Source organism: Oryx dammah, unplaced genomic scaffold (assembly GCF_014754425.2).
Source record: "Oryx dammah isolate SB20612 unplaced genomic scaffold, SCBI_Odam_1.1 HiC_scaffold_27, whole genome shotgun sequence".
Lineage (NCBI taxonomy): Eukaryota > Metazoa > Chordata > Mammalia > Artiodactyla > Bovidae > Oryx > Oryx dammah.
Window position 1 is genome coordinate 91861615 of NW_024070211.1, and position 27380 is coordinate 91888994.

Here is a 27380-nt window from a genome sequence, read left to right on the forward strand (position 1 = left end):
TCATGCCTTATATGTACCCATGCACATTAACTCTCAAAGGATTTAAAATATAATGATAAGGAAATAACTGTAATTTGGAATTGACCTGGGATAAGTTAACCCCTTAATTTGGGAAGAAGTAGGTTAAACTGTATTATCTATAAATAAATTATTCAAAACAAGAATTAAATGCCAATCTACTTTATATTTCAAACCGAATCATAACATTCAACAAAAACTTCAATAGACTTAACCTTTCCATAGATTTAACTTACCTGCCTCCGATTCTATGTTTAAATTACATGTTACAAAATTAGATGGGAAGAGTCCTATTCCTCTGTGATTTTCTCCTTTCCACCAATTAGCATCACTGAAAATACAGTACAAAAATGCCATTTGTTACTCTATATTTCATTAGTGTCAAGAGTAATTAAGATAAAAATTAAATTTAGTCTACTTTGAAAATACTAGTTCAAATCCCACTATAGTTAAAAGTAGTTCTTCTTAAATTTGTGTGTTAGTTGCTCAGTCGTGTCCCACTCTTTGTGACTCCATGGACTATAGCCCTTCAGGCTCCTCTGTCCATGGAATTCTCCAGGCAAGAGTACTGGAGTGGGTAGCCATGACTTCTCCAGAGGATCTTCCCAACCCAGGGATCAAACCTGGGTCTCCTGCATTATAGGCAAATTCTTTACCATCTGAGCCACCAGGGAAGTAAACTTAATAAGAGATATAAAAAAGTACAAATAAAATAAACATCTATATTCTCATACTTAAATTCAGAACCTATCAACAACTGGTCATATTTGATTCTGCGCTTTAAAAAAATACCAAAACATTACAGATAACACTGAAGTTTCCTTTATCAACACCTCCAAATCCCAAACTCACATCCATCCTTTATACTACCACCAAGTTATGTCACCTTCCTTCAGATGTATTTTTTATTCTTTTACTGTATCTATACTCTATATTTACATATAGTTTACTCTATAGATATGGATATATAGAGATATGTATAGCCAACTCTATAGATATTAAGCTGGTACAAAAGTAATCGCAGTTTTGCATTGCTGAACTTTGCCATTTGATATTGGAGTAATCTTAAATAAATATGGTTATGTTATACACCATTTTAATGCACATTTCTTGCTTCATATTTTTTTTGCTAATGACTTATTACTTGTTGTTTATTTTATATTTATTTTAGACTAGGGAAATGATGTTAGACAAAAAGCAAATTGGGAGTGGTTTTCTTATTTGGGTTCAAAATGGGTCATAAAGCAGCAGGGACAACTCATGACATCAACAACACACTTGGCCCAGGAACTGCTCATGAATGGACAGTGCAGTGGTTCAAGTGGTTCAAGAAGTTCTGCAAAGGAGACAAGAGCTTTGAAAATGAGGAGCATAGTGGCCAGCCATTGGAAGGTAACACCACCATCAAAGCTGATCCTCTTACAACTATATGAGAAGTTGCCAAAGAACTCAACGTTGACCATGCTATGGTCATTTGGCATTTGAAGCCAATTGGAAAGGTAAAAAACCTCGATAAGTGGGTGCCTCATGAGCTGACCACAAATCAAATAAATCATCATTTTGAAGTATCATCTTCTCTTATTCTACGCCACAGCAACAAACCATTTCTTGATCGGATTGTGACATGCAACGCAAAGTAGATTTTATAAGACCACTGGTGACGACTAGCTCAGTGGTTGGACTGGCAAGAAGGTCCAAAGCACTTCCCAAAGCCAAACTTGCACCAAGAAAGGTCACAGTCACTGTTTGGTAGTCTGCTGCCACTGTGATCCACTACAGCTTTCTGAATCCTGGTGAAACCATTGATCTGAGAAGTATGCTAAGCAAATCAATGAGATGCACCGAAAACTGCAATGCTTGCAGCCATCCTTGGTCAACAGAAAGGGCCCAAATCTTCTCCACGACAACGCCTGATCACATATTGCACAACCAATGCTTCAAAAGTTGAACAAATTAGGCTATAAAGTTTTGCCTCATCCGCCATATTCACCTGACCTCTCACCAACTGACTACTTCTTTGAGCATCTCAACAAACTTTTTGCAGGGAAAATGATTCCACAAACCAGCAGGAGGCAGAAAATGCTTTCCAAGAGTCAAATCCTGAAGCACAGATTTTTTTTTTTAATTTTTCGAAACCACTTTCTTAAGGTTTTAACATACAAAGAGCTGTACCTATTTACTGTACAACTTGATGGACTTGCAAATTAGTATGCATCTGAACATCATCACCACAGTTTATACAATAAATATATCCATTACCTCCTAAAACTTTCTTCACCCATCTCTATTTATTAATTTTTGGTGATAACACAATGTAAGATCTCCCTTCACAGCAAATTTTAACTGCACAGTACAGTATTATAATCCTAGACACAATGCTATAGAGTAGAACCCTTTAGGATTGATCTGGAGCACAGATTTTTATACTACAGGAATAAGTAAGCTTATTTCTCGTTGGCAAAAATGTGTTGATTGAAAAGGTTCCTATTTTGATTAATAAAGATATATTCGCGCTTAGTTATGATGATTTAAAATTGATGGTCCAAAACCACAATTACACTTGCACCAACCTAATATAAATGTTAATCATTATATATCTTTTAAATTTTATAGGTTAATTCTTTCAGATTTTATTAATCCCTTTTAAAGATCCATCACACAGATATGGCATATTTGATGTACTCATCCCCATGCAGGCAGGCATTTTGGTTATTTCCAGTCTTTTCTTTCACCCTTATAAAGGCTGGGGTAATAATCATTCTAGATTTCAGGGCACACATGCAACAATTCTCTAGGCATGTTCACAGAGATAGGCTTGCTGGGCCACAGAACCTAAGCATTTTCCATTTTACTAATGTTGTCAAATGTTCCCTGAAGTGGTTGTGGCAATTCACCAACCTCCTTTCCCTCAGCAGCATGTGAGAATGTCATTTTTGCTCACATGTCTTAACTGTCCAGGCAACACTTGGTATTACACAGGAGAAATCATCTCTTACTGCTGTGCCCATTCGCACTTCTAAGCATCCAGACTGATTCTTCCGTAGACTGCCTGCTCATATCTTCTGTCCACTGTTCATTTTTTCACTGGGTCATGTGTCTCTTTTCATGAATATGTAGGAGTTCTGTACATATCTGAAGAGCATTTGTCTGCATTATGCAAATACCTTGAACTCCTCAATATATTCTCCTTTATATTTGCCTAATAGTTTCACATTTTTCTTTTAGTGCTCTTCCACATTTAGGTCTTTATTTGGAATGAAATTTTATGTAGTGTGAAGCTGAATCAAATTTTATTTATACTGCATAGAAAGTCAATTCATCCCAGTAAAATTTATTTAATAGTACATCATTTTTCCTACTGATTTATGATAGTCTATCTTTCAAACAGCAAGCTGCTATCTGTTCATAAGCTTATTTCTGGATTCCATCCTGTCACAATAGACTATTTATTATAACCTCTTAATATGCCTTGATACGTGACAGGAAAAGTACCTTCTCTGTGTTATTGTAGACCTTCATATTTCCATGTTAATGTCAAAATAAAAATGTTTCCAAGTTCTCCGGAAAAAAGTCTTATTGAGCTTTTAATTAGAAATGAACTGTTTATGTATTAACATTAGAAAAAGTAATCTTTACAATATTAAGGTTTCTTCAGCATAAATGACATCTCACTCCATTTATATTTATTGATATATATATATATTATTTTATATCTTTCAAAGGATTTATAATTTTTCCATGAAGTCCTTAAGTATCTTTGTTAGATTTATTTATTCCTAGATCCTTTATAATATTTGGGAGCACTGAGAACGACTGAAGTGGTTTGCTATTCCCTTCTCCACTTCAGTATTCTTGCCTTGAGAACCCCATCAACACTATGAAAAGGCAAAATGATAGGATACTGAAAGAGGAACTCCCCAGGTCAGTAGGTGCCCAACACACTACTGGAGATCAGTGGAGAAATAACTCCAGAAAGAATGAAGGGATGGAGCCAAAGCAAAAACAATACCCGGCTGTGGATGTGACTGGTGACAGAAGCAAGGTCCAATGCTGTAAAGACCAATATTGCATAGGAACCTGGAATGTCAGGTCCATGAATCAAGGCAAATTCGAAGTGGTCAAACAAGAGATGGCAAGAGTGAACGTCGACATTCTAGGAATCAGCGAACTAATAGACTGGAATGGGTGAATTTAACTCAGATGACCATTATATCTACTATTGCGGGCAGGAATCCCTCAGAAGAAATGGAGTAGCCATCATGGTCAACAGAAGAGTCCAAAATGCAGGACTTGGATGCAATCTCAAAAACGACAGAATGATCTCTGTTCATTTCCAAGGCAAACCATTCAATATCAAAGTAATCCAAGTCTATGCCCCAACCATTAACGCTGAAGAAGCTGAAGTTGAAGGGTTCTATGAAGACCTACAAGACCTTTTAGAACTAACACCCAAAAAAGATGTCCTTTCCATTATAGGGGACTGGAATGCAAAAGTAGGAAGTCAAGAAACACCTGGAGTAACAGGCAAATTGGGCCTTGGAATGCGAAATGAAGCAGGGCAAAGACTAATAGAGAGTTTTGCCAAGAAAATGCACTGGTCATAACAAACACCCTCTTCCAACAACACAAGAGAAGACTCTACACATGGACATCACCAGATGGTCAACACCGAAAACAGATTGATTCTATTCTTTGCAGCCAAAGATGGAGAAGCTCTATACAGTCAACAAAAACAAGACCAGGAGCTGACTGTGGCTCAGATCATGAACTCCTTATTACCAAATTCAGACTTAAATAGAAGAAAGTAGGGAAAACCACTAGACCATTCAGGTATGATCTAAATCAAATCCCTTATGATTATACAGTGGAAGTGAGAAATAGATTTAAGGGCCCAGATCTGATAGATAGAGTGCCTGATGAACTATGGAATGAGGTTCATGACATTGTACAGGAGACAGGGATCAAGACCATCCCATGGAAAAGAAATGCAAAAAAGCAAAATGGCTGTCTGGGGAGGCCTTACAAATAGCCGTGAAAAGAAGAGAGGTGGAAAGCAAAGGAGAAAAGGAAAGATATAAGCATCTGAATCCAGAGTTCCAAAGAATAGCAAGAAGAGATAAGAAAGCCTTCTTCAGCGATTAATGCAAAGAAATAGAGGAAAAGAACAGAACAGGAAACCCTAGAGATCTCTTTAAGAAAATTAGAGATACCAAGGGAACATTTCATGAAAAGATGGGATCGATAAAGGACAGAAGTGGTATGGACCTAACAGAAGCAGAAGATATTAAGAGGTGGCAAGAATACACAGAAGAACTGTACAAAAAACATCTTCACGACCCAGATAATCACGATGGTGTGATCACTTATCTAGAGCCAGACATCCTGGAATGTGAAGTCAAGTGGGCCTTAGAAAGCATCACTATGAACAAAGCTAGTGGAGGTGATGGCATTCCAGTTGAGCTATTTCTAATCCTAAAAGATGATGCTGTGAAAGTGCTGCACTCAATATGCCAGCAAATTTGGAAAACTCAGCAGTGGCCACAGGACTGGAAAAGGTCAGTTTGCATTCCAATCTCAAAGAAAGGCAATGCCAAAGAATGCTCAAACTACCACACAATTGCACTCATCTCACATGCTAGTAAAGTAATGCTCAAAATTCTCCAAGCCAGGCTTCAGCAATATGTGATCCGTGAACTTCCAGATGTTCAAGATGGTTTTAGAAAAGGCAGAGGAACCAGAGATCAAATTGCCAACATCTGCTGGATCATGGAAAAAGCAAGAGAGTTCCAGAAAAACATCTATTTCTGCTTTATTGACTATGCCAAAGCCTTGGACTGTGTGGATCACAATAAACTGGAAAATTCTGAAAGAGATGGGAATACCAGACCACCTGACCTGCTTCTGAGAAATCTGTATGCAGGTCAGGAAGCAACAGTTAGAACTGGACATGGAACAACAGACTGGTTCCAAATAGGAAAAGGAGTGCATCAAGGCTGTATATTGTCACCCTGCTTATTTAACTTATATGAAGAGTACATCATAAGAAACGCTGGACTGGATGAAGCACAAGTTGGAATCAAGATTGCCGGGAGAAATATCAATAACCTCAGATATGCAGATGACACCACCCTTATGGCAGAAAGTGAAGAGGAACTAAAAAGCCTCTTGATGAAAGTGAAAGAGGAGAGTGAAAAAGTTGGCTTAAAGCTCAACATTCAGAAAACGAAGATCATGGCCTCTGGTCCCATCACTTCATGGGAAATAGATGGGGAAACAGTGGAAACAGTGTCAGACTTTATTTTTTTGGGCTCCAAAATCACTGCAGATGGTGACTGCAGCCATGAAATCAAAAGACGCTTACTCCTTGGAAGAAAAGTTATGACCAACCTAGATAGCATATTCAAAAGCAGAGACATTACTTTGCCGACTAAGGTCTGTCTAGTCAAGGCTATGGTTTTTCCAGTAGTCATAAATGGATGTGAGTGTTGGACTGTGAAGAAGGCTGAGCAGTGAAGAACTGATGCTTTTGAACTGTGGTGTTGGAGAAGACTCTTGAGAGTCCCTTGGACTGCAAGGAGATCCAACCAGTCCATTCTGAAGGAGATCAACCCTGGGATTTCTTTGGAAGGAATGATGCTAAAGCTGAAGCTCCAGTACTTTGGCCACCCCATGCGAAGAGTTGACTCATTGGAAAAGACTCTGATGCTGGGAGGGATTGGGGGCAGGAGGAGAAGGGGACGACAGAGGATGAGATGGCTGGATGGCATCACTGACTCGATGGACACTCGATGGTTCACTCGGATGAGTGACTTCCGGGAGTTGGTGATGGACAGGGAGGCCTGGCATGCTGCGATTCATGGGGTCACAAAGAGTCGGACATGACTGAGCGACTGAACTGAACTGAACTGAGAATGACATTTTTTGGTATACTCTGTTAATAAGGAATTTGCACCTGTCTAGAGAATGATATATTTTCAAGGGACTTCAAGTTCTATATGTGAAGTTTTAAATTTTGTACTTTTAATTTTAACAGAATATAAAAACAATGGATATAGTCATATTCTGGATCATCCAGATGACCTCTTTTTTAATGCAAGATGGCCATTTAACTTTAGTACCCAAGTGTGCATTTGTGTTTAAAATCTTGCCAGTAATAACCAATCTCCTAAAATGACAACATTTAACTTATGTGTGTTGATGAGCACATCTATGGCAGTTTTAAGATTGGGGTCTCCTAACATCAAAATGACATTTAATCAACCTACATATTCCATCATATTCATGTTGAATTCTCTTAGTAGTTTACAACAGAAAAAAACATTCTCTTTTGCAAGGATAAGCCTTAACTGAAAATAGTTTCGTATGAGTCTAAGTTATTTAATGGATTTGTGCTTTAACTAGACATCAATGAAAAGACACATGGCTTCACAATGATGTAACTCTTTACATACTGCAAGCCTGCAGATCGTATGGATAACATAATGCCACATGAACATCAAATGACTTCAAGGGATATGGTATGTATGAAGGAGTCACAAAAACCACATAAGAAACAATCAGAAGAAATTGAGTTATCAGAGCAGTGAGCAGAACAGACTGGCTGAAGAAAATGAGGAAGCAGCTGTGCCACTCATCAGTACTGTTATTTACCTTGTGAGCGGTAACTTACACTGGAAAATTTTCTCATTACATAAAAATAATGCTCATTTTATAGTTTTGCTTCTATTTATCTTATAAAAGTGCTTAATTTTATGCTTATATAAAAGTATCAGAAGTGTAAACTTAAGTTCTTCTATAAACATTTTATACCCAGAAGCCTGGTATTTCAGACTGTCAGCATTCAGACCCCATGCTAACCCTTCACCTTCACATCTATATATTCTCCTTCAGGGATCATGTGCTCTGCTCCACATGATTATTTAAAAAAGAAAAACAAAAAAGATTCTTAAAGGAAAAAAAAATGATTATTTTCTAAGTAAACATAATGTTATCTTGACTGTGTAAGAGACCTTCATTTTCCTGTTCTGTAAGATCAAAGTTCACCCAAAGTGAACCCAGTGGATAAGCCTTTTTTCCTAGAGGTGTGTACCAGGTGTGACTCCGCTATTTTCTGGACCCCAACATTACCTTCTATGGCATTCACAATCTCCATACCACATATTTACTTGTAAAGTAATCTTAACTCCCTTACTTTATTCTAGGTTTTATGAAGAAAAGAACTGTTTCCTCATTCTTTATTATAAACACAGCATATTCATAAAGTATTTTCCCAATAAATATTTACTGCAGCAAAGTAAAACCATTTTGGGTATCTACCCATTTAAAAATATACTAATGTATCCTTACTAAGTTATGTATAATGGGTACCAAATACATTTGCAATCTGTTAGTAATGAGTTGTTAGTTCTCACTCTTGCTAAATTTCATCAATTTCTTTTAAAAGCAAACTAAAGTAGAATTAGGCTCAATAAAGACAAATCTATTCTTTATTCCAACTTTAAGTGACAGAGAAATTGTGAGGGAGAGGCAGTAGCAGATTAACAACTGGGGAGGAGCCAGTGTAGTTTTTAGCTGAGCTGATCAAAGGTATTACAGCTATATCTCTTCCTATTTTTTTTTTTTTTTGCCAGTAATTTTGGTATATACAATTCTCAATGTAAATACATTCAGATGACTGAATATTTCTGCATCTCAATTGTGATAATAAACAATGTTATTCAATACATTTTTAACCCAAGATACAAAGAACACTTTATTAACAAATTTAACAAAAGAATAAGAAACTCAAACTATCCTAACTAATTTTAGAAAGAAATAATTAAGGCAGAAAAGGTTCTAGCATGATTTAAACACACCAAAGTCAAAAGCTGAATATTCAGCATTCTAAATTAAGGATATGATACTGAATAACTTCAAAATATTCCAGAAACATTTAAAACATACCTGTCATCCAAAACAATAATAATTTCACCATGTTTAAAGGTGAGTTCATTGTCCTCAACGGCTTCAAAATCATATAAAGCTCTCACTTTCCTTGCAACTTTATTATTTGACTGAATTTCTGCAGATGGATATAAGGATTTTGTTTCTGTGTGCTGCTGCTTCTGCTCTTGCAATGATAATTCAATAGCTAGTTTGAAAAATTAAAATGCAAAAAACAAGACAGCCAGTATTAACTCTGATTTTTTAAGAATTTAAAAAGAAATATTACATAATATACTATTTAATAAGAATAAATCAAGTGAATGTTATTTGTCCAGTTAAATACTAAATAGTTAGCTTTTGTAGGGTGGGGGTAGGGGGCAAAAGAGGACAGGGCAGACAACTATGACATTTTTGAAAATAAAGTTTTTGCTCATTCCTTAATATCACAGTCTGTCATATACAGCAGCTATTATTTTTACAGCAAACAGATTGTGACATTATAATATGGGTAGCTTTCCATATAGGACAAGTCATGAACATATTTCTGTGCTTGACTCATAACTTTGGCATTAAAGAAAAGGTGAAATGTAATCTCTTCAAAGGTAGGACACTAAAAACTATTACTGACAAGATTATGAATTCAATTAACCTTATATCATGTCAGTTGTTTCTATTAAGTTTTCAGACTCCACTAATTTTTAGATTTGAGGTAAAATACTACAAGTAAACTCAGTTTTATTTTAATTTTTATGTCAATACATCATTCTGCAAAGATCAGCAATACTAAACTACATGTGCTTGACCCTTTACCTTTAGCTATATCTTCATCTTCTTTGTTTTTGTTCGATGACGTACCGTTCTTGGCAGCAGCTGAGACAGTCTGTAATGTATAAGTAAAATGAACACAACTACCTTTTCAAAGAAAACACAAGCTCTATAATTACTCGCACATGCTAATTTAAAAAAACAACTAATGTAACTAATGAGTTTCACTTAAAAGTGAAGGTCTTTATGATAATTTTAAGTAGGTGTTTTCAAATACTAAAACAGAACATCAGAATTTTCAAGAAAATATGAAAAAAATCACAAAGGACATGAACTGGCTTACATTTTGCATGAATCTTAGTATCTGACACAGAACCTGGCATAAAGAAAAGTACTTAAATATACATCTTTCCTGACTGAACTTCCTGATCTCGGTGGCCCAAAGTCTCTAATTCAGTGAGCGGTGATACGCTGCTAGAGGTGCGGGGCTACAGGAGAAGTAGCAAGAAGCCAGGATAATGAAGAAGAGCAGAGGCGGGACGCAGACAACAGGGGCAGCTCTAGGCATACATGCTAACCCCCTTCACTCACTACTCATTGTGTTTGAATGGCGGTGACTCTTCAGACATAGCAGAGGACTAAGGAAGGTCATGCTTAAACTTAAGGGCATGGAAGACAGAGATGTCCAGGGTTCCGAACCATCAAGCAGTTTTTTCCGAATCATCAACACAGATTTTTGAGAATGACTTGCAGAAAGGACAGAGCAAGGGAATGCTGGCTTTTTATTACTTATAAGACTTTTATTTTTAAATGGAGGATAACTGCTTTACAATGTTGCGTTGGCTTCTGCTGTTTACGACAATGTGAATCAGCTATAAGTATACATACATCCCCTCCCTCTTGAGCCTCCCTCCTACCCCATCCCCCATCCCACCCATCTACGTCATCACAGAGCACTGAAGATGAGCTCCCTGTGCTACATACAGGAAGTAGCTGCTTCCTGCCAGCTACTTATTTTACACATGATAGTATATATGTCGATGCTACTCTCTCAATTTGTACCACCCTGTGTTTCCCCAACGTTCCCACAAGTCCATTCTCCATGCCTGCAACTCTATTCCTGGCTTCACATATGTTCATCAGTACCATTTTTCTCGATTGCATTTATATGTGCTAATATATGATACTTGTTTTTCTCTTTCTGATTTATTTCACTCTCTATAACAGGTTCTAGTTCATCCACCTCACTACATTCTACTTGGAACCCACAGATCTGATCAACTAAAAAGGTTCTTTTTGTGTCTTCAGTCTATGGTCTAAAATTGAAAAAATGCACAGTTCTCTTTGTTTCTTTCCCTAGCCCATATCCTGAAAAAACAAGAGACACTGAGAGCAGAACCCAAGATACAGTGTTTTTCCCCACAGACCAAAATACACCACGGACTCTGGGATCATCATCCTTGCCTCCACCCCGGTCCTGCAAAAGCTGTCCCTGTGTCCTCAAATAAACTTCTAGCCTTACAGGCCAACCTGTAACAGGCCAACCATTTTATACATAAACTAAAGCACACTCCAGGCATGTTCCCTCTTCAACGGACAGGCCTCGAGCTTTCTCAAGTCCATGAAGTGATTCATGTCATTCCTCCCTTGACAACCTCTTTACTCCTCTTACATACCGAATTACATTCCAGCCTAAAAATTCTACTCTTCATCTTCTTCACCATCCCAGTCTACAGTGACCTCTTCTTCCTGGCATCTAACTTTTGCACCCCTCATCCATCTTTGTCACTTATAATCAGTTATTTTTCACATATATAAAGCTACCCTTTCAACTGACTATAAATACCTTGAACATAAGGGCTCTCTCACACATCTATGCCTTTTGCATGACTCTAGATTCAGAGTCACATTAAACAGATTATTTATGGATGACTCACTTCTCAAAGTTCTCATGTGTAGACTTCACTCGACAATTACAGGCACTGCTCTAGACAAACTCATGTAGAGTGGAGGTGAGTAATGACGAAGATAGACCTTGCCAGCTTTGAAATAAGGTATATACCTTCAAAATACTATAGTATAGGGTCATCCATGAATCTGAATGAATCTCTTACCTGAGAACCTGAGGGAGGAAAAGTAACTCCTTCTTCTTTCATAGATTTAATAGTTGCAGATATCAGACTAAACTGAGGGTCCTTCTGAAACTCTTCTGACCATTCTACCATTAAAGATTTCAGTTTTTCACATACTTTAGGATGAGCCTTTTAAAGAAAAGGCAAAGAAAAAAAATGGTTAAAATAAGCACTTGAATTATTTAACAAAGAGAATTACCACCAAAATTCTCTAGTTTTATGAATATCCACAGGAGTCCAACAAACCTTAGTTTAGATGAGCACTCGATAAATACCTATTTTAATATATACTTGTCTCTTGGAAAATTACCCATTTTGAACATTAATGTTTATATCTTATACAATGACGATGAATCTGTCATATTCAGAGATTATTTCATGTTTTCCTAATATTCTCAATATTAGATTAAACTTTTTATATCAACTAAAGTAAAATTCTGAGATTTTTGTCACTAACAGTATGAACATCAGAGTTTCTATTACAAATAAATCAATAACAACCCCATCACAAAGACCCTCTCCACCCTATTCTAAAATAAAGGCCTCCTTTGCTCACCATCTCTACTGAGAATCAGGACAGAATGATGGTTAGTTTGGATGCTGGTATCACAGACACTTACATCTGAATTTCAGCTATGCCACTTATTAGCTGCATAATCTTAGACAAGTTACCCTTAAGTCTCAGTTTCTCCATCTATAAAATAGGAATGACCTGGAAATCTACCTTCTAAGAGTTGTTAAGAGCATTAAACAAGATAGCATACATAAAAAGCTTAAAGCAGTGGCTGCTAACCCTCAATAAAGATCAGCTTTATCATTTATATATGTGCTTTAGGGAGGAAAACAGGTTTTGGTGCTACAAATGCAAAGAACAAATTTTAGAACAGAAAGTGTGTTTCGTTTCAAATTTATCTAAAATGATTTCACGTACAACTCTACTAATGCTATAACACAGCTAAAATAACACAGCATATGTATTTTTTAATGACTCAAATTTCTTTCCTTTTTAAAATTTACCTTATTTTTTATCACAGCACGTACTTCTGTTGCAAAATCACGGGAACAAACTTCTAAATGAAATATCTTTCCACAGTTTGCCACACAAGCCCCAAGAAGCTATTAATTAAAATAAAAATCAATATACAAATGTTGAGATGTAATCTTACTTAACTTACTGAAACAAACACATTTAAAGTTTGGGGCAAATAATAACATGACTTTCACTTACAGTTAATGCCTGCAGAGCAACATGAGGAACTTTATGATTTACCCTTTTCATTATGGCTTTTAGGCAATCTTTTGCTCTAAAAAAATGAAGAAAGTTAGGTATTCAGAATTTCAATTCAAGCATTAAATACATAAGGTATTCTATGACCAAGTAACTTTAAAAGCTATTTGGTCATAGAATACCTTATATGTACACCTGCAAACTTTACTTCATTAAGGGAATAAATCTATCAAATGATCTTACACCTTTTGCTCATAGACTTGTAGAGGGAAAAAAATGCTTGTTGCAAAGGCTGTGTATCCCCAAAACCAAAAATCAAATCATTTCAAAAAGGTCAGTCAACACAAGAGAACAATTAAAAATTATCTTTACATTTAAGACTGACAGCTTTCAGACAGCAAATTCTTATCTTGTGGGGAAAAAACTAGCAAGATACATAATCTCAAATGATTTAAGTATAACGATGCATGAATAAACTTCAAAAAGCTGTAACATTACAACAAATGCTTTCATCAGTCTTCTAAACCTCTAATGTATAATCAGTTTAATGTCCCCATTCCATTCTCAAAGCACTATTATTTATATTCACTTTTTCATCATGATTTATTACATTTATCTATTCATTACTGAAAGATCTTTTCAATATATTATATATTGTTATATTTATCTACCTCATTAATAACATGTCTAAGTCACAGGGGAACACCCTAAATAATTAAGTCTATTCATTGTTAACATCTGTCCCTATTGAATCAAGGCATTATATATATATATATATATATATATATATTTTTTTTTTTTTAGCTGTACTTTAAGGCTTCTGGGATCTTAGTTCCCCAACCAGGGATTGAACCTGGACCCCCAGCAGTGAAAGCACAGTGTCCTAAGCACTGGACCACTAGGGAATTCCCTGTATCAAGGCTTTAATTATACATTCTAATATTTCAAGTTTTCAGTTAATTCTTTTCTGTTTGTTCTTTCAGAATAAGATTAACCACACAAATTCAGCCAGTAGCATGTCTTTACTTTTACTCCCAAAAGGCAACAGTAAAAATCCTGTTTCCTTCCAGAATTATATCAGGAAAAGAGATACAGATTATTAAGCTCCTAGACATTCACTGGGCGTGACTGGCCATCTTACCCATTAGGAGTGCTTCCAACTTTGTCACATATGTCCATAATAAGACTCCAATCTTCTGTAGTATTGTACTCATTTGTAGCCTTTTCTATAAGAGATAAACATACCAAAAAACCAGGATGTCTTACATAATAATAAATCCAGGAAAGACATAAAAGTATCATGAGAAAAGAAACCAGTTTTTACACACAAGGAAACATTAGCTGATATTTTGGCAGAAACTCTGCAGACCAAAAGAATATGGCATAATATTTTCAAAGTGATGAAAGGAGAAAAACCTACAAACAAGAATACTACAACCCACCTGAAAAAAACAAAAACAAACACTCTACCCAGCAAAGATATCACTCAGATTTGAAGGAGACAGAGTTTCATAAACAAGCAAAAGCTAAAAGAGTTTAGCATCATTAATACGTGAACCGTGAACTTCCAGATGGTCAAGATGGTTTTAGAAAAGGCAGAGGAACCAGAGATCAAATTGCCAACATGTGCTGGATCATTGAAAAAGCAAGAGAGTACCAGAAAAACATCTATTTCTGCTTTATTGACTCTGCCAAAGCCTTTGACTGTGTGGATCACAAGAAACTGTGGAAAATTCTGAAAGAGATGGGAATACCAGACCACCTGACCTGCCTCTTGAGAAATCTGTATGCAGGTCAGGAAGCAACAGTTAGAACTGGACAAGGAAGAACAGACTGGTTCCAAATAGGAAAAGGAGTACATCAAGGCTGCATACTGTCACCCTGCTTATTTAACCTATATGCAGAGTACATCATGAGAAATGCTGGACTGGATGAAGCACAAGCTGGAATCAAGACTGCTGGGAGAAATATCAATAACTTCAGATATGCAGATGACATCACCCTCATGGCAGAAAGCAAAGAAGAACTAAAGAGCCCCTTAATGAAAGTGAAAGAGGAGAGTGAAAAAGCTGGCTTAAAGCTCAACATTCAGAAAAGTAAGATCATGGTGTTCGGTCCCATCACTTCATAGGAAATAGATGGGGAAACAGTAGAAACAGTGTCAGACTTTATTTTTCTGCACTCCAAAATCACTGCAGATGGTGACTGCAGCCATGAAATTAAAAGATGCTTGCTCCTTGGAAGGAAAGTTAAGGCCAACCTACTAAAAAGCAGAGACATTACTTTGCCAACAAAGGTCCATCTAGTCAAGGCTATGGTTTTTCCAGTAGCCATGTATGGATGTGAGAGTTGGACTGTAAAGAAAGCTGAGCACAGAAGAATTAATGCTTTTGAACTGTGGTGTTGGAGAAGACTGTTGAGAGTCCCTTGGACTGCAAGGAGATCCAACCAGTCCATCCTAAAGGAGATCAGTCCTGGGTGTTCATTGGAGGGACTGATACTGAAGCTGAAACTCCGATACTTTGGCCACCTGATTCAAAGAGCTGACTCATTTAAAAAGACTCTGATGCTGGGAAAGATTGAGGGCAGGCGGAGAAGGGGACGACAGAGGATGAGATGGTTGGACAGCATCACTGACTTGATGGACATGGGTTTGGGCAGACTCTGGGAGTTGCTGATGGATAGGGAGGCCTGGCGTGCTGCAGTCCACAGGATCACAAAGAGTCAGACACGACTGAGTGAACTGAACTGAACTGAAACTGTCTTCACGAGAAATGTTAAAGCATTTAAGCAGCAAACATCAAAACTAGAAATACAAACATTTTGAAATGAAACATCTCACTGGCAAAGGCAAATGTACAGTGAAGACAGTAGATTACTGACAAAGGTAGTAGGAAGGTTAAAAGACAAAAGAAGTAAATTCATCTGTATCGACAAGAGTAGTTAAGGGATACAAAAAACTGAAAACGTAAATTTAAGGATAAAAGGCAATATTCTGACAGTGAAATGTTAAGTCAGAAATTTTAGTAATATATTTTTGCCTATCATAAGTTCTAGACTCAAGCACCAAGCTCTGCAGGTAGAAACTTATCACTCAAGTCTAGCTTCTTCCCTGGTAGAAAGATAACTAGTTCTTTTACAGGGAAAGTCAGACCAGGCTGTATTTTTCAGAGGTTGCAAACGTTTAACTATTTCTCAACATATCTAATAATCCCAGTTAATTCAAAAGTACAGACAGGAAAAAAAAAAAAAAAAAGGGAAAAATCTCCTAGTTCTACAAACCTCTTGGAAAAGTATGATGCATATTTACCCAGACCTTTTTCTAGAACGTATATGGGGAAAAAATATGTATAAAACTAAATAAAAGAGAGCACCCAAAAACTGATAACCACTTCCCTGCCAAAGTTATGAACAAGAAACAAAACAAAACAAAAAATATCACTGTCATTCCTAAAAGAAGCTTTAGGTGTGCTGGACAAATGGGCTTGCTAGCAGTGAGCCCCCGAGACGGACCTCTCCCTGCAGGGTTGAGCCCCTGCACAATTATTGGAAGAAGAAACCAATTCATGGTTATAAAAAGACCAGATAGCTCTTACGTTGACAACAGGCACTAGGAGGGTCAGTTCAGTTCAGTTCAGTCGCTCAGTCGTGTCTGACTCTTTGCGACCCCATTAATCGCAGCACGCCAGGCCTCCCTGTCCATCACCAACTCCTGGAGTTCACTCAGATTCACGTCCATTGAGTCAGTGATACCATCCAGCCATCTCATCATTGGTCATCCCCTTCTCCTCCTGCCCCCAATCCCTCGCAGCATCAAAGTCTTTTCCAATGAGTCAACTCTTCACATGAGGTGGCCAAAGTACTGAAGTTTCAGCAGTTACTCTCAAATTTACAATCAGATAAGTCATTATACTGGAGACATAAGAGATGTGGGTTTGATCCCTAGGTCAGGAAGATTCGAGGAGGATATGGCAACCCACTCCAGCATCCTTGCCTGGAGAATCCTTGCCTGGACAGAGGAGTCTGATAAGCTATAATCTATAGGGTCACATGACTGAAGTGACTCAGCACGCACCACTCAAGTCATTATAACAGGGATGGAGTCAATAATGAAGTAGGGGCAGACTTGGGTGACACTTACAGAACTCCCTGCTAAGCAAGGAGACCTCAGAGGTAGAGAAAAGGTGCTTTCAACAATGTGATCATCCTAAATATATTACTTCCTAAGGTGCCTTTCCACTTAACATAATCATCTCTTCATGTTCATAAACACATGTCTACCTGCTGCTGCTAAGTCGCTTCAGTTGTGTCCGACTCTGTGCGACCCCATAGACGGCAGCCCACCAGGCTCCCCCACCCCTGGGATTCTCCAGGCAAGAATACTGGAGTGGGTTGCCATTTCCTTCTCCAATGCATGAAAGTGAAAAGTGAAAATGAAGTCGCTCAGTTGTATCCGACTCTTAGCAACCCCATGGACTGCAGCCCACCAGGCTCCTCCATCCATGGGATTTTCCAGGCAAGAGTACTGGAGTGGGGTGCCATTGCCTTCTCCAATACATGTCTATACTGTATAGTAAAGGCTATGGTCTTCCCAGTAGTCATGTATGGATGTGAGAGTTGGACCATAAAGAAAGTTGAGCACTGAAGAATTGATGCTTTCTGAACTGTAGAGCTGGAAAAGACTCTTGAGAGTCCCTTGGACTGCAAGGACATCAAACCAGTCATCCTAAAGGAAATCAACCCTGAATATTCATTGGAAAAACTGATGCTGAAACTCCAACACTGTGGCCACCAGATGTGAAGAGCCAACTCATTTGAAAAGACCCCGATGCTGGGAAAGATTGAAGGCAGGAGAAGAGGGCGACAGAGGATGAGATGGTTGGATGGCATCACCGAGTCAAAGGTCATGAATCTGGGCAAACTCCAGGAGATGGTGACGGACAGAGAAGCTTGATGTGCTGCAGTCCAGGGGGTCGCAAAGAGTCAGATGCAACTTGGCAACTGAACAACCCACCACCAACAACGTTTTTCATCGCTGCATGATGCACCACTATATACAGTGTGGCCACAAAGTGCCTATATAAGCTAGCAAGAAATCATCAGTGAACTGTAATTTTAAATCCATCAAGTACTCAGCCTCTTCATTACACTTACTGGAATCACTCATATTGATATCCCACATAGAATAAACAACACAATAATTAAAAGAGATCAGAACTGACTGCACAGAAGTTTCTGTAGATGTGTCACTGCATTGACACTTAACCCCATCATCTCTTTCTGCCACCACTATTCTCCCTCTACCCAATCCTCAGAAAGAATGTAGACTCCAATATGGCAAGAAGTTTTTGCTTTGTTTTGTTCACTATTATTACTTAAAATAAATAAAACAGTATCCAGTGCACACAGCGGGTGCTAAGTAATTATTTGTCAAATGAATGAATTGATAAATGGTGCTGGTTGCTCCTTCATACCCTATGACCCTGGTACAATGACTCTAAAGGGGGAAACAACAGCAGAGCTTCTGAGTAAATGACTCTAATCGCCTTTAAGAAGCCCCAAGTGGCCCCAGTGAAGTCTGTGCAAGCTTCTGGACCATTAAGAGCCTCATAGCTGAGCAGTACAAGGGGGTCCACAGAATCAAGCTTCAACAGCAACACCAAGTGGCAACAAAAGGCAACAGCACCAGGGAACTTAAAAGGGAGGTTCCAGTTCTCCGCTTGTTTACTGAAGAGGAATGACAATGCCAATACCTCTGGGAGTCCATCTAAAAAGACAGCCAGGGTGAATGGGGAAAGGGATGCCTCCAGAAGGAGGCAAAGGACTTCTAGTACAGTGATATATATTTATCTTGGGGCTGAAGAGCAAATCACATATATTACAACTTGCCAGCTCATGCTCAAATTTTCTCTCTGCCTATAACAGATGGGGTTTTGTTCTTGCTGTACAGACATTTTTTTTTAATGTCATTTGGCAGTGTTACAACTACCTGAGATTCAATATTCCCCCAATATGTTTTTCTCTATAGAGAAATATATATATTCTTTATCTTTTACAGGTAAATCCTTAGTCTTTCTGGAATTTCATCTGGCACATGGGGTGGGGTGGGGATCTAAGAATCTATCCTTTCCTCTTTGATCTGAGAAGCCGGCATCATCAATCACCAAATTCTGTCAGTATACATGTGTATTAGTACCAATACACTCAACACTCACTCATGCCCCCCTCCTCCACAACTGATTTTTAGATCATCCAATAACCTATCTATTCCTGCTAGAACTCAATTTTTAATGACTGTTTTTTCACTTCGGGCTACGTGATACATAATTAACTGTGAAGCCTCTTTGATACCCCCTCAAAACCCTTCCAATTTCAAAAATATCTCAACAGAATTTTTTTTACTTGATCTTTTATAGAAAATGGAAAAATCCTAATTTAAATACTCTATCCAACATAGTTTACTTTCTACAAATATAGGACTCACAATTACCCTTTTTAAAAAGTGTAAAATCTAAAGACTTTATAATGGCCTGCCAAAAAGGATTTCATTTTTCAAGTGAAGGAAATAACAGTTAAATTATGCGCTTAAAAGTATTTTAAACTCCAGGAAAAATCTTAAATATTATAATTAAGGAACCATTCTTTTATAGCATGTCACCATGCCCAGTGTTGGGGCCCTATCTCACATTACCCTATGTCAAATACATAGAGCGGGGGAGAGTTAAAAGAGCCCTCCTGGGGCCTAAATGCTAAATTTCCAGGGTTTGGTGGGTGTAAGTCATAACATTTCATCATCAGGTTATGATTGTATATAGAGAGTTTCAAATACACAGTGAAATACTTCAGAAAGATTCTAAGAATATCATAAAGAATCAGTCCATCAATACCTATAAGGAACAAAAGACTCACCCTCTACACAGCCCATTATGTTCAACACATAGCATTAAAAAGGATTCAAGTCTACCCATAAAACTTTTAAGAAAATAGGTTCCATCAGTAATAAAAAAAATTATACAAAAACAAGAATGCCTCAAGGAGATCTTTAAAGCTCTTCCTACTAGGTTTGAAAATAAAAACTCACGACTGGTCTGCTTTCAACCATGGCAGAGTATCTGGTACCAGACTTGCTACTCTACTGAAAACAAGTATGTTGTTAGTCAGTCTACGTCCCACTCTCTGCAACCCGGTAGGCTGTAGTCCACTAGGCTCCTCTGTCCATGGGATTCTCCAGGCAAGAATACTGGAGTGCGTTGCCATTCCCTCTCTAGGGGATCTTCCCGACCCAGGGATGGAACCTGGTCTCTTGCATTGAAGGTAGATTTTTTACCATCTGAGCCACCATGGGGCTGAAAACAAGAATAAAACAGGCCAAAATATATGAGGCAACTGTGGTCAGGAAGTGAACAACAAGCAGTGCACATCTGAGGTTTCTGAGAGAAGGGAAATATGAAGTAAGCCTCACCATGGCCCTAGTGTTCTACCTGGGCATACACATACTTGTCCCAACACAAGTAGTGAAAGTCGCTCAGTCGTGTCCAACTCTTTTCGACCCCATGGACTACACATGGAATTCTCTAGACCAGAATACTGGAGTGGGTAGCCTTTCCCTTCTCCAGGGGATCTTCCCAACCCAGGGATTAAACCCAGGTCTCCCGCACTGCATGTGGCTTCTTTACCAGCTGAGCCACAGGGAAGCCCAAGAATACTGGAGTGGGTAGTCTATCCCTTCTCCAGCAGATCTTCCTGACCCAGGAATTGAACCAGGGTTTATTTCTGCTTTATTGACTATGTCAAAGACTTTGACTGTGTGGATCACAAGAAACTGTGGAAAATTCTGAAAGAGATGGGAATACCAGACCATCTGACCTGCCTCTTGAGAAATCTGTATGCAGGTCAGGAAGCAACAGTTAGAACTGGACATGGAACAACAGACTGATTCCAAATAGGAAAAGGAGTGCGTCAAAGCTGTATATTGTCACCCTGCTTATTTAACTTATATGCAGAGTACATCATGAGAAACGCTGGACTGGAAGAAACACAAGCTGGAATCAAGATTGCCAGGAGAAATATCAATAACCTCAGATATGCAGATGACACCACCCTTATGGCAGAAAGTGAAGAGGAACTAAAGAGCCTCTTGATGAAAGTGAAAGAGGAGAGTGAAAAAGCTGGCTTAAAGCTCAACATTCAAAAAACGAAGATCATGGCCTCTGGTCCCATCAGTTCATGGGAAATAGATGGGGAAACAGTGGAAACAGTGTCAGACTTTATTTTTGGGGGCTCCAAAATCACTGCAGATGGTGATTGCAGCCATAAAATTAAAAGATGCTTACTCCTTGGAAGAAAAGTTATGACCAACCTAGATAGCATATTCCAAAGCAGAGACATTACTTTGCCGACTAAGGTCCGTCCGTCTAGTCAAGGCTATGGTTTTTCCTGGGGTCATGTATGGATGTGAGAGTTGGACTGTGAAGAAGGCTGAGCGCTGAAGAATTGATGCTTTTGAACTGTGGTGTTGGAGAAGACTCTTGAGAGTCCCTTGGACTGCAAGGAGATCCAACCAGTCCATTCTGAAGGAGATCAGCCCTGGGATTTCTTTGGAAGGAATGATGCTAAAGCTGAAATTCCAGTACTCTGGCCACCTCATACGAAGAGTTGACTCATTGGAAAAGACTCTGATGCTGGGAGGGATTGGGGGCAGGAGAAGAAGGGGACGACAGAGGATGAGATGGCTGGATGGCATCACTGACTCGATGGACGTGAGTCTGAGTGAACTCCGGGAGGTGGTGATAGACACGGAGGCCTGGCGTGCTGTGATTCATGGGGTCGCAAAGAGTCGGACACGACTGAGCAACTGAACTGAACTGAACTTCCTGCATTGCAGGTGGATTCTTTTACCAACTGAGCTATCAGGGAAGCCCAAAACACAAGTAGAACCAGCCCAAATAAGGCACCTAGGAGACAGAGGCCAGATTTCCAAGCATAGGGATTTAATCATGGGTCCTTGTTGGTCAAGGGCTATGCTTTACACACCCACACTCCCTCACTCTGGGTGAGATTCTGTGAGGTCTAGCACAGGTCACCTGCTTTGAGGCTAGAAGGCTGCACAACGCAAGGAGTCTTTACAAGTTTCTACCTGTTACGGACAGAGTGTCTGTGTCCCCATAAAATTCACACCATGAAGCCCTACCCCCCAGCACTGCTAGAGCTGGAGACCTGACTCTAAAGAAGTAATTAAGGTGAAATAAGGTCATAAGGTTGAAGCCCTGACCCAAGAGGATTAGTGTCCTCAAAAGAAGAGACACCAGAGAGGTCCCTGTCTTTTCTCACATGCACAAAAATGAGGTCAGGTGAGGGCACAGTGAGAAGACATCCATGTGCAGCCCCAGGGGCGAGCCCTCATTAGACACCAACCCTGCTGGGACCTTGATTTTGGACTTCCAGTCACCAGAAATGTGAGAAGACAGATTTCTGTTGCTTAGCTACGTGGTCTATGTAATTTGGCTATGGCAGCCCAAGCAGACTAGTACTCCACCCAACTAGAGCAGAGAGGACCACATTTCAGGCTATCAGTTGAAACCCCCAAAAGGCTATCACACCTTAGGAGTGAAGGCATTCCTAGAATTTAGTAATATCAAAACAGACCTACCTCACAAAGAAAACTAGTTAACCAACACATGGTAATTAAATTCATGCATACTGGAATTATGTCAAGTGAAGACTACTTGTACATTAAAGCACAGTTTCAATATTCCTTCAAATGTGCACAAAACTACCAACACCTAGAATAATGTAGGACAATATACTCAGTGTGCTCTCTGAAGGCAACATATTTGTATTAGACCAACAAGACATTACTTGGCCGACTAAGGTCTGTCTAGTCAAGGCTATGGTTTTTCCTGTGGTCATGTATGGATGTGAGAGTTGGACTGTGAAGAGGGCTAAGTGCCAAAGAATTGATGCTTTTGAACTGTGGTGTTGGAAAAGACTCTTGAGAGTCCCTTGGACTGCAAGGAGATCCAACCAGTCCATTCTGAAGGAGATCAGCCCTGGGATTTCTTTGGAAGGAATGATGCTAAAGCTGAAACTCCAGTACTTTGGCCACCTCATGCAAAGAGTTGACTCATTGGAAAAGACTCTGATGCTGCAAGGGATTGGGGGCAGGAGGAGAAGGGGACAACAGAGGATGAGATGGCTGGATGGCATCACGGACTTGATGGATGTGAGTCTGGGTGAACTCTGGGAGTTGGTGATGGACAGGGAGGCCCGGCATGCTGCGATTCATGGGGTCGCAAAGAGTCGGACACGACTGAGCGACTGAACTGAACTGAACTGAAAAAGGTAAAAGGTCTAGGCTTTCCCTCCCTACAAGTTCACTTTCTTCTTATGTGACACTCCCAAGATACCCTCTATTATCCGGTTTGCTGAGAACCATCAGTTCAGTTCAGTTCAGCCACTCTGTTGTGTCCAATTCTTTGCGACCCCATGGAACAAGCACACCAGGCTTCCCTGTCCATCCAGCTCCCAGAGTCTACCCAAACTCATGTCCATTGTGTCGATGATGCCATTCAATCATCTCATCCTCTGTCGTCTCCTTCTCCGCCTGCCCTCAATCTTTCCCAGAATCAGGGTCTTTTCAAATAAGTAGCTCTTCACATCAGGTGGCCAAAGTATTGGAGTTTCAGCTTCAACATTAATCCTTCCAATAAACACTCAGGACTGATCTCCTTTAGGATGGACTGGTTGGATCTCCTCGCAGTCCAAGGGACTCTCAAGAGTCTTCTCCAACACCACAGTTCAAAAGCATCAATTCTTCGGCACTCAGCTTTCTTTACAGTCCAACCCTCACATCCATACATGGCTACTGGGAAAACCATAGCCTTGACTAGATGGACCTTTGTTGGCAAAGTAATGTGTCTGCTTTTTAATATGCTGTCTAGGTTGGTCATAACTTTCCTTCCAAGGAGCAAGTGTCATTTAATTTCATGGCTGCAGTCACTGCCTGCAGTGATTTTGGAGCCCCCCAAAATAAAGTCTGCCACTGTTTCCCCATCTATTTGCCATGAAGTGATGGGACCAAATGCCATGATCTTAGTTTTCTGAATGCTGAGCTTCAAGCCAACTTCTTCACTCTCCTCTTTCAATTTCATCAAGAGGCTCTTTAGTTCTTCTCAGCTCTCTGCCATGAGGGTGGTGTCATCTGCATATCTGAAGTTATTGATATTTCTCCCAGCAATCTTGATTCCAGCTTATGTTTCATCCAGCCCAGCGTTTCCCATGATGTACTCTGCATATAAATTAAATAGCAGGGTGACAATATACACCCTTGACATACTCCTTTTCCTATCTGGAACCAGTCTGTTGTTCCATGTCCAGTTCTAACTGTTGCTTCCTGACCTGTATATAGGTTTCTCAAGAGGCAGGTCAGGTGGTCTGGTATTCCCATCTCTTTCAGAATTTTCCATAATTTCTTGTGATCCACACAGTCAAAGGCTTTGGCACAGTCAATAAAGCAGAAATAGATGTTTTTCTGGAACTCTCTTGCCTTTTCAATGATCCAGCACATGTTGGCAATTTGATCTCTGGTTCCTCTGCCTTTTCTAAAACCAGCTTGAACATCTGGAAGTTCACGGATCACGTACTGTTGAAGCCTGGCTTGGAGAATTTTGAGCATTACCTTCCTAGCGTGTGAGTTGAGTGCAACTATGCGGTAGTTTGAGCGTTCTTTGGCATTGCCTTTCTTTGAGACTGGAATGAAAACTGACCTTTTCCAGTCCTGTGGCCACTGCTGAGTTTTCCAAATTTGCTGACATATTGAGTGCAGCACTTTCACAGCATCATCTTTTAGGATTTGAAATAGATCAACTGGAATTCCATCACCTCCACCAGCTTTATTCGTAGTGATGCTTCCTAAGGCCCACTTGACTTCACATTCCAGCATGTCTGGCTCTAGGTGAGTGATCACACCGTCATGATTATCTGGGTCATGGAGATCTTTTTTGGACAGTTCTTCTGTGTATTCTTGCCACCTCTTCTTAATATCTTCTGCTTCTGTTAGGTCCAGACCATCTGTCCTTTATTGAGCCCATCTTTGCATGAAATGTTCCCTTGGTATTTCTAACTATCTTGAAGAGAGCTCTAGTCTTTCCCATTCTATTGTTTTCCTCTGTTTCTTTGCAATGATCACTGAGAAAGGCTTTCTTATCTCTCCTTGCTAGTTTTTGAACTCTGTATTCAATGGGTGTATCTTTCCTTCTCTCCTTTGCTTTTTGCTTCTCTTCTTTTCACAGTTATTTTTAAGGCCTCCTCAGGTAGCCATTTTGCTTTTTTGCATCTTTTTCCTGGGGATGGTCCTGATCTCTGTCTCCTGTACAATGTCATGAACCTCTATCCATAGATCATCAGGCACTCTGTCTATCAGATCTAGTCCCTTAAATCTATTTGTCACTTCCACTGTCTAGTCATAAGGGATTTGATTTAGGTCATACCTGAATGGTCTAGTGGTTTTCCCCACTTTCTTCAATTTAAGTCTGAATTTGGCAATAAGGAGTTCATGATCTAAGCCACAGTCTGCTCCTGGTCTTGTTTTTGCTGACTGTATAGAGCTTCTCCATCTTTGGCTGCAAAGAATATAATCAATCTGATTTCAGTGTTGGCCATCTGGTGACGTCCATGTGTAGAGTCTTCTCTTGTGTTCTTGGAAGAAGGTATTTGCTATGACTAGTGCGTTCTCTTGGCAGTGGTTCTCTTGGCTATGACCAGTGCGTTCTCTTGTTTTATTAGCCTTTGCCCTGCTTCATTCTGTACTCCAAAGCCAAATCTGCCTGTTACTCCAGGTGTTTCCTGATGTCCTACTTTTGCATTCCAGTTTTCTATAATGAAAAGGACATCTTTTTTGGGTGTCAGTTCTGAAAGGTCTTGTAGGTCTTCATAGAACTGTTCGACTTCAGCTTCATCAGCATTACCAGTTGGGGCACAGACCTGGATTACCGTGATACTGAATGGTTTCCCTTGGAAAACAAACAGAGATCATTCTGTCGTTTTTGAGATTGCATCCAAGTACTGCATTTTGGACTCTTTTGTTGACTATGATGGCTACTCTATTTCTTCTGAGGGATTCCTGCCCACAGTAGTAGATATAATGATCATCTGAGTTAAATTCACCCATTGCAGTCCATTTTAGCTCACTGATTCCTAGAATTAGTTGATGTTCACTCTTGCCATCTCCTGTTTGACCACTTCTAATTTGCCTTGATTCATGGACCTGACATTCCAGGTTCCTATGCAATATTGTTCTTTACAGCATCGGACCTTGCTTCTGTCACCAGTCACATCCACAACTGGGTGGTTTTTTTTTGCTCTGGCTCCATCCCTTCATTCTTTCTGGAGTTATTTCTCCATGAATCTCCAGTAGCATACTGGGCACCTACCCACCTGGGAAGTGCATCTACACTGTCCTATCTTTTTGCCTTTTCATGCCATTCATGGGGTTCTCAAGGCAATAATACTGAAGTGGTTTGCCATTTCCTTCTCCAGTGGACCATATTTTCTCATACCCCACTCCCAACTCCTCAGAACAGTTATGCTCATTTCTATAAACACTGACATTAAGAAACAGGGCAGAAGTATACATGTAGTAAGTATAATTTCCATTTCAAGAGACTTACCTGAAAGCTTCATGTGGAAAACACTTACTAACAGATGGGGAAAAGGAAAAATGAACCCCCAAAAGCAGCCTCTAACTTGCCAAAACACCACCGATGGAGACTCAAAAGCACTCAGGTTGGGCCGACGATTACCTGTTCTCTGAAGACTGAGGAAATCACCGGGCACACGTGGAGCACCCACATCACACATTCAACACTGAAGACTCACCTTCCCTATTCCCAGCTCTGAAATGTATGCACTAACTTAAGGCTTCCCCTCAGCTCTGACTGAAGTCTGAAACCATGTTCTCATCTGTAAAATGGAAATTAGAATGGCTGCCATGTTTAAAAGAGCAGTTGTGAAAATTAAGTGAAAAGAAAAATGCATGAAAAACTTAAATAGGTATTTCAAAAAAGAATGTTAATTTAGTGACTATACTAAAGATCAAGCACATAAATACATATTAAAGCCACAAGGAGAATGGCTAAAATTCTCAAAACTACACCACTATGTACTGACAAAATTTTGACATGAAAATGAAATAATATGAGCTAAAACTAAGTAGGTGGCAGCTTCAAAATGTCAATAGTTTTCAGGGGGCAAAGTCTTGATATCTGTTACACTGACCTTCCTAGGTTCAATTCCTATACTAAATACAAACAGTC

At 39.3% G+C, this 27380-nt stretch overlaps 1 protein-coding gene across 4 annotated transcripts in view; it reads right to left on the bottom strand.

Annotated features, from left to right (window-relative positions):
* Window positions 1-27380, bottom strand: part of STAM2 (signal transducing adaptor molecule 2) — a 50035-nt gene that overhangs the window by 14665 nt on the left and 7990 nt on the right. For 2 of the 4 annotated variants that reach the window (XM_040229079.1, XM_040229077.1), the window contains exons 2-8: window positions 14210-14294; window positions 13069-13144; window positions 12858-12956; window positions 11823-11969; window positions 9754-9823; window positions 8962-9148; window positions 255-349 (exon numbers count right to left, since the gene is read on the bottom strand). In XM_040229079.1, coding sequence (XP_040085013.1) covers window positions 255-349; window positions 8962-9148; window positions 9754-9823; window positions 11823-11969; window positions 12858-12956; window positions 13069-13144; window positions 14210-14294 — 759 coding nt within the window. Of the gene's footprint in view, window positions 1-254; window positions 350-8961; window positions 9149-9753; window positions 9824-11822; window positions 11970-12857; window positions 12957-13068; window positions 13145-14209; window positions 14606-27380 lie in introns of those variants that run through there. The other 2 variants (XM_040229076.1, XM_040229075.1) reach the window with 2 other exon arrangements.